The sequence below is a fragment of the Myotis davidii genome, unplaced genomic scaffold (assembly GCF_000327345.1).
Source record: "Myotis davidii unplaced genomic scaffold, ASM32734v1 scaffold496, whole genome shotgun sequence".
Taxonomy (NCBI): domain Eukaryota; kingdom Metazoa; phylum Chordata; class Mammalia; order Chiroptera; family Vespertilionidae; genus Myotis; species Myotis davidii.
In genome coordinates, this window is record NW_006289398.1 from 3678963 (window position 1) to 3687652 (window position 8690).

Here is an 8690-nt window from a genome sequence, read left to right on the forward strand (position 1 = left end):
ATTTGATTACCAAGATGCTCTCAGGAGACTAGACGCTCACAGAGGCTTAGCAGTTGGGAGCCTTCCCATTGTTATGTCCTAAACCTGAACAGAACAGGTGAGTGAGTCAGTAAGTAGGACAGCCGCTGCCTTCCAGGAAAGGGACTGAAAAGCAACACAACAGGCCACAGAGAAGAGAGCTTTGACGGGACAAGCCGCCTGCAGGTTGTAAGGGCCTTCTGGGTGCTTCCCTGAGGTTTCCCGGGAAGAAGGACAGGCTTAGGGCCTGCTACAGAGAGGGTTCTCCGCTCGCGGCTCTGCCAACCTCTGTCTTTAATAACTTTTGCACCTTTAAAGTTCTAAAGGGTTTATGAAGCTTCTGCGATGATCTCAAGTACACTGTTAATACATTGCATAAGCCAGTCCTTGCTTTTAGTATAAAATAGTTAAGAAAAATCCATGTTACATATTTGTTATACCAAAAGTTAAAACCACAGTCTGTGTTAGAGTGAGGGGTAATCTACGCAAATTGGCTTTGCTTTTCAGTGACCCTTGCAAACACCCTATTGGGATATTAGAAACTGCCAAGATGTTGCCTTTTCAAAGGGATTACATTCGAGATTCATATCTATCTGCATAAGGAATTCCTTATTTTGTGGTGTTCCCTCACTCATCATTCACTGATAGCAAAATTCAAAAATTATCCTGAGAGAATTGGGAATTTGTATTAACAAGGGACTGAATGGTCCAGAACAGTGTGCCATGAACATATATTCCTTTCCCGAATGTATCTTAAAAATCTGTGCAAATGATCTCCATTAGACCCATGGTTGGCTTCAACTGTGTAAAAGGTTTATGTCCAAAAAGAAGTGGAGTAAGGGCGGGGCCCCTAAAAGATGCCGTTCTGCCACCGGGAAGCAGGCGCTCGCTCCCGGCCCAGCTGGAGACCACACACACTGCAGACCCGCTCCCCTCCACCCACCTACCACGTTTGCTATAGAACATTAAAGATTAATCTTGAATCATGCAATCTGTTCTGGGGAGGAGGTATGTGACGGTCAGAAGTCTTGAAATTTACACGAGTTAAAGTTTTTATTTTTATGCCATAATCCAATTATAATCTTTCTTTTTACCCAAATCAAATTTGAAAACTTATTTTTCCATTGCATTAAATTAAAAAAAAATGTTCTCCCTCATCACACTAAAGCATTCCTTGTTATCTATTTCCAGTGCTCGGGTAATTAATGAATAAAATCATTTAAATGAGTCTCTTTTAATTATCGCCAGCAGATACACATTATCGAAAACCTGTCGAGGTCAAAACAGGTTCCTCCCTGCAGTCACCTACGCAGACTCTGCCACACAATCCAGGTTCAGGACAAATCAAGGCCCTCCAGAGCACAGTGAATGAGCACCACGGACTCCGCTCCTCTCCCGCTGGGCCGTCGGGCCGTGCTAGAACTCCTCCTCGGCCTGCTTGCTGCGGGCCTGCTGCAGCTGCTGCAGCCGCGCCACGGTCTCGGCAACAGTGCGCTCCCCGTGAACCTTGTTATCTCTCGTGCGGATGTTCACAGTGCCGCTGGCTTTCTCTTTCTCACCGACAACTGAACGAAAGACAGTAAGGTCCTTAGGTGGCAGCGCTCTCATCGGGCATTCGAACAGAAAGGACCCCAGGACCAAAACCACCCTGTAGCTTCTTCTGATTAAAATGGACAGGCGAGCCCGGCCAGCGTGGCTCAGTGGTTGAGCATCAACCTATGAACCAGGAGGTTCACGGTTCGATTCCCGGTCAGGGCACTTACCCGGATTGTGGGCTTGGTCCCCAGTAGGGGCATGCAGGAGGCAGACGATTAACGATTCTCTTTGGTCAATGTTTCTATCTCTTTCTCCCTCTCCCTTCCTCTCTCTCTAAAAAAAATCAATAAATCCGTATTTTTTTTTAAATGTACAGGTGACCATGCACCGTTGGGCAACTGATTTAAAATTTATTCATTAAAAAAACAAACCCATCCGCAACGCCAACAATGCTGTGCTTATTGAGTCACTTAGTCCGGCTGACTTAACAAAAATTGACCGTGTGAAGAAATAAAAGGTGAAGGGGAGGAAATTTTTAGACAGTGCTGTACAAATTATTTGTTTTCACACCATAGTTTTCCTTTCCTATGTCAACTGAACAAACTTAATAGTTTAAGAATCAGGATTAAAAGGAACTAAACTGATGACTATAATCCTCGCAAGCTAAGTCTCAAGATTCCAGAATTTTCCCAGGTTGTGCAGCTTGTCTTTGGCTAAGTTCCTTTCTTACCCAGGATGAAGTTATACTGTGCTAACTGTGCATTTCTGATCTTCTTATTTAATGTACAGCCCGGATCCAGGTCGATGTCCACCATGAATTTAGCATCATGGAATTGTTGCCGCACCTATTTAAACAGAGACACAGAATTCTTCACATCCAAAATCAGAATTATATTTTGATCTTAAATGATTTTATGTAACCTGTAATTTGGAAAATCATGTAAGCATTAAAAATTAGTTCTTCAATAATTGTGTGTATACAATGACCTAATTAAACAGTCTATAAGAATCTCTCTATATAAAAGCCTAAGTGACTGACCAGTCGACCAGTTGCTATGACACTCACTGACCACCAGGGGGCAGATGCTCAATGCAGGAGCTGCCCCCTGGTGGTCAGTGAGCTCCCACAGCCAACCTTCCATGGCCAGCCAACCTCCTGTGGCTAGCCAACCTCCCGTGGTCCCTCCCCACAGCCAGCCAGCCCCGAATGGCCCTGATCGGGACCGGGCAAGACAAACCTGATCCACCCCGATCACCGGCCAGGCTGAGGGACCCCACCCATGCATGAATTTGTGCACCAGGACTCTAGTAACTTAATAAAAAGAAAGTATCAGGCTTGAGAAATATTAAAAAGTGATTTTTTTTAATTCCAATGCCACTCTACCCCCAGAGTGGGGGAGGTCAGTACTGCTTCCAGCTGAGAAATGAGTAGGAACATTTTCCTGAAAAAAAAACATGAGGAACTGTATTCAAGGGTCGCCTGCTGAGTGAGCTTTCATAATGCACATCAGATAAAAACAACGAATCAGCCATAGAATACAGGTGGCTTTCATCATTTATAACTAAACTACTGTGGTGCAGTCACAGGAATACAGTTTGTCTGAATGGTTTGCTTATTAGCTGGTTTAATGTTCATTTATTTCTTAAAGATAGCTGAGATCTGAGCGCAATTTATTTTGATGGTCTAGAAACACGACTTAGATATTATAAGACCATTCAATGATATTTAGATTTTTGTCTCTTTTAAATATTTTATTACTTTTAATTTGCAATTCTGAAACAAAGCTTTTTAATAACACAACTTTTGATTATTTAACATTTCTTGATAAAGAATTGTTGCTGTAACAAAACACTGTCATAGTCTTTAAGGCAGCAGTTCTCAACCTGTGGGTCGCGACCCCTTTGGTGGTCGAACGGCCCTTTCACAGGGGTCGCCTAAGACCATCGGAAAACACATATATAATTACATATTGTTTTTGTGATTAATCACTATGCTTTAATTATGTTCAATTTGTAACAATGAAAATACATCCTGCATATCAGATATTTACATGACGATTCATAACAGTAGCAAAATTACAGTTATGAAGTAGCAACAAAAATAATTTTATGGTTGGGGATCACCACAACATGAGGAACTGTATTAAAGGGTCGCGGCATTAGGAAGGTTGAGAACCACTGCTTTAAGGTGTGAAGAATGAACGGATATTTCTATATCTGTTAGTGAGGTAGCTGTTTAGCCAGGAGGGCAAACATTGGTCTGGCATGCCATTAACCTGGAAAAAGGTTTCAAATAAATGAAGAAATTTGCATTGAACAGAAGCAAAACTGCACTCTGAGTCAAAAAGAAACTTCACCTGCATTATGTATTTGAATTTGCATATCATACTGAGGCATTTCCTACTTGCTGATACGAACCACTAAGCCAGAGTGAGTAAAACAACTACCCAACTTGTCTTCTGATCAGAGAACCAGCTAGGAAAGCATTAAAGAGGCCATGTGCTCTGTTTAAGCTTACCACAGATTGAAGATAGTAACAGCTCTTTACATCACAGGTAGCTTGATTTACCAAGGATATAGCTTATGGGATTTGAAAGCCGCACAACAAATGTTAAATTTAAAGAAAAGTCAGACTTAAGGATTACCTTTTGGGCATAATCATCACATGTTGGTCCCACAGGAACTATCATTACCTGGCGAGGAGACAGCCAGAAGGGCCTTAGGAAGAAATTAAAAATATTTAATGTGGGTTTTCCTAAACAAGGACAGCCCATTCATTTATCAGTCAACCCTTTGTATCTTTTCCTGAAACATGTGCGGACCATTTAAAATCATGGCTTTTATTTTAATATCCAATAAAGGCTAAAGAGAGATGAAGGAGCAGAAAGCCAACCCTCAGAAAGAAAAACCTGTAACTAAATTTTGTCTTGCTAAGCAGATGGCAAAGCAGACGGGGGGCAGAGAGACCACGCCCCACGCTTCAGTACCTCAGGAACAGAACACCGTGCCCATGCAGAGGGGTGGGCACGTTGCTGAAGAACCACACTTATTGCTGTTTCTAAAGAAGTGATTTTGCTCGAGCATGATTGATGACTTATTCTGCACAAGGGACACCGACTGTCTTCAGTTATTCCAGCTCCATGTTGCAGGATGCAGCAAGTGGTCACTGACAGTGACTGCTAAGGGCATGTGGGGAAGATGAGTGGTCTCACTACTTATTAAAAGATGGCCCATCTGCAGCTCTCTTGGGGCATTTCAGTGTCACACTTCCCGATGCTGCAGATAGCAGCATTTCTCTGGGTCACTCCGTGTCTTAAATTGTCTGGCTAATCGGGGACACGGTGGAGGGGGCACTAAATTCCGCCCAAACTGCGTTTCCCCACCAAACGCAGGTTTGGCGGAGCAGTTAGCTGAGGATCCCCTGTTCTCTAGATTCACACAGAGAATGTTTCCCATATTTGACTTGATTTTGTGAAATATAACAGAAAGAGATTGTTATTTCACTGAAAAGTATGGCACACTTCCCTTCAAGTCTGAACTAACCAAATTACAAATACAACTAAAATAACTACAATGTATAAGACAGAACAGATTTACAACAGTTTAACAGAAGTTTTGCATCTACAGAATTAATGCAGCAGACTCTACAAAACGGGGGTTTTATAACCATCTTTACAAATTGCAGGCCCAGACAGAACGGCTTAGAAAGGAAAATGAAAATCATGTGCTCATATGTTTCCAGCAAAAACATAACCTTATAAAAGCAAGACACGAAATGCTGACTGTTTTGGAGTCTGTACTCTCAATGGAAAATGCATGGCTTCTAAAGGGTGTCCAACTACCTGCTGATGACGGTCAGCGACACTCAGCCCGGGAGCCAACGCCTGCTCTGTTTACTCGGACACATCAAATTCCTTGAAAAGCTATCAAAATAGCCAATATGCTTCTTACTGAATAATCATTCCTAATTAGAAAGTGTAACATTCAATACATCAAATTCTGAGATAAAAATAATTCCTCATAAGTACTCTTAAAGCTAAAAAATCTGGGTTTTAGTTGTACTGCCTTCCTATTTAGTGAATATCTGTCAATAGTTACAAGCGACTAACTGCAATCACTCTCCCTTCCCATTACATGCTCAACTGGACAGCAGACACTTCTTACAGCCAATGTCTGTCACCCAGAAGGGAACAACATGAAAATTACCATTTGCCCCCATAGTTCTCAGTGAGGATGGCGATCATTCTTTCCACGGATCCCAAGATGGCTCTATGGATAATCACTGGCCTTTTCTTATCATCTCCATCATGACTAGAAAGGAAACATAATGATTTGTCTTTCTTTATTTTATATGCACTAATATATATATATATTTACCTTTATTCTATATATACTAATATATATACACATATCTTTATTTTATATGTACAAGTATATATATATGCATACCTTTATTTTATATAGACTAGTATATACACACATACCTTTATTTTATATGTACTAGTATATATATATATATACATGCCTTTATTTTATATGCATGTATGTACAAACACACACACACACATACACACACACTCCGTTCTATGTCCTTGAAGAATGTTCAGAACAGACAGGAGGAACTCACCTCACAAAGGTCAGGTTGAATCTGATGGGCAGCTGGAAATCCAGCTGGATGGTCGCACACTGGTGGTAGCGCCCGATGGCATCCTTAATCTGAATGTCAATCTGAGAAGCAAAGGCTTACTGTGAGGTGCTGTCCAGACTGGAGCTGACTCCGCAGCTCTGTGAGGGCTGATTTCCCCCTCCCTTTTTTAACCTGAAGTAATCTCTTCCCCAAATGAATGTCACCTTACTCAGATCCACTGTGGCACTGACCTTTGGACCATAGAAAGCTCCATCGCCAGGGTTTAACTCCCACTTTTCACCAAATTCATTCAGGCTGTTTTCTAGTTGCTAAAGATAAAGCAACACTGACTTTAATCTTTGTTCCTCTGCAACCGGTCTAATTTGAGACTAAAAATTCCATAATTACGCTCATGGGTCACTATTCTCTGCTCCGTCACTTTGTCCACTTGAACATACTCACACCCAACCCCCTTCCAAGGTTACAGCTTGAAGACTAAAACACATCCAAGCATTTCTACATCCGAAAGCAAACAGGAAAAAGCGAGCGTACTCTAACCCAGGAGCCATTTCTAATTTTCTTTCGCGTTCACCCACTTAGGAGGCTGGCTTTCTTACACGGTGGAGGAAGCCACTTGCAGCCACCCAGAATTCAAGCGCCTGAAAAACACCACTTACCTTCTCAGCGTGATTCCAGACTTCAATATCGCCAAGGAATTTTTCCGGCCGAGTAGACAGGTTCAGTTTAAAAGAAAACCCAAATATGTTGTACACTGTACGCAGAAAATCCAAACAGCCTTTGATTTCTTCCTCAATCTTTAAATAAAAGAAATGAGATGAACAAGAATAGATCCAGACACAAATGGCAGGGGAGGGGTGTTAGAGAGCAACCAAAGGACTTGTATGCATGCATGTCAGCATAACCGATGGAAACAGGCACTGGGGCGGTGGGGGCTTGCCTGAGGTGGGAATGGCTGGGGGCGGGGGTCAATTGGGGAAAAAGGAGACTTATGTAAAACTTTAGACAATAAAAATAAATTATAAAAAAGAAAATGACACAGCGGTAATTTTCTGTGATCTCCTTGACCTTCCCTTCACCACATTTCACCCGCCGAGCCCCCACCTGCTCCATGGCGCAGAATATGTGCGCATCGTCCTGCTGGAACCGCCGCACCCGCGTGAGGCCCGTGAGCGCCCCCGACAGCTCGTTCCTGTGCAGCACCCCAAAAATACAATAAACCGCTTCTCTGAGCGTATATGAAAGGCTGTCAAAAAGCACGGATTCCAAGTGGCTCAGACAAGCAACGTCTCCCCAGTTCTGGGCTGCACACAGCCATGTGGGCGCTGGCATGAATGTGACAGCAAATAACTGTAACACAGCACCCGGAACTGGGGGAGAGTAACACGTGTTCCCATAGTCAGCAGGCACATCCTTGCGCTCACTCCCGTAATTTGAGGACGGCCTTTAACCCCTTCCCCGATAATTTTTTTGTTAAAAACGTTTCTTTTTCAGAAGGAACTGGGGGAGAGTAACACGTGTTCCCATCGTCAGCAGGCACATCCTTGCGCTCACTCCCATAATTTGAGGACGGCCTTTAAGACCCTATTTAAAGATAAAACAGACTCAGCTGCCTACAAATCACGTGTCACCTGGAAAGGGAAGTCCGTGCTTTCCTGTCCTTCCCAGCAGTGCTTCACTCTGCAGAAGGAACTCACTGGTCTCCTGGACCACAACCAGTTCCCACGGGCACGCCTCTCTCCCCTGGCCTTCCAGGCACCGCTACGAGGAGCTGTGCGCACTGAGCTGCCTGGAGCCACAGTCTCCCTCGTTTCCCCCAAGCTGTTCATCCAACTTTCATGGATAGAAAGAGGAGAGCCCCAAGGCAAAGATTTCCCAAGGATGTTAATTCACTAGCACTAGGTTTCGATAGAACATGTTTCTTTAACACTAGATTGCCCAAGGAAGTCATTTTGACTGCTTTTTAATTTCAATTAGAAAAACAATGATGTATATAATGACAGAATTTCTTAGAATTTTGTGACTTTTTATACAACATATAAATGCGTTTATTAATAATTGTAGTTACCTCCCCCTCCTTCATTTCCGGTATACATATATGTGTTATACTTATATTGCCCGAAAGCAGTCATTTTGACTGCTGAGGGGGCGGGGGGGGATTTTTTAAAAAGTGCACAGGAGAAGAAGGCCGCTGAATTTTGAGGAACGATTGAGGAACAACATTACCGGAAATACGTGCATTTATTGGGATTTTATATGCTCGTGGAGCCTACGAGGCAAAAAATTTAAAACTCAGTTATTTATGGTCAGCAAAGTAGGGTCCCGAATTTTTTAGAAAAACTATGGCCAGAGAAAAGTTCAAGCAAATCCTACGATTTATTCGTTTTGACAAAAGAACCGAAAGAAGTAGGCACCTACAAACAAATAAGTTTGCCTTGGTTTCGGAAATATGGGACAAGTTCATTGAAAATAGTCAAGCTGGCTGCAGACC

At 42.7% G+C, this 8690-nt stretch overlaps 1 protein-coding gene across 1 annotated transcript in view; it reads right to left on the reverse strand.

Moving 5' to 3' along the window:
- Window positions 1-1046: 1046 nt before the first annotated feature.
- TARS (threonyl-tRNA synthetase) overlaps window positions 1047-8690 on the reverse strand; it is a 26197-nt gene continuing 18553 nt past the window's right edge. The window contains exons 11-18 of the mRNA XM_015562605.1: window positions 7304-7472; window positions 6859-6996; window positions 6433-6510; window positions 6182-6282; window positions 5761-5865; window positions 4200-4272; window positions 2285-2399; window positions 1047-1583 (exon numbers count right to left, since the gene is read on the reverse strand). Of these exons, the coding sequence (XP_015418091.1) occupies window positions 1435-1583; window positions 2285-2399; window positions 4200-4272; window positions 5761-5865; window positions 6182-6282; window positions 6433-6510; window positions 6859-6996; window positions 7304-7472 (928 nt within the window). The 3' untranslated portion in view covers window positions 1047-1434. The remainder of the gene's footprint in view (window positions 1584-2284; window positions 2400-4199; window positions 4273-5760; window positions 5866-6181; window positions 6283-6432; window positions 6511-6858; window positions 6997-7303; window positions 7473-8690) is intronic.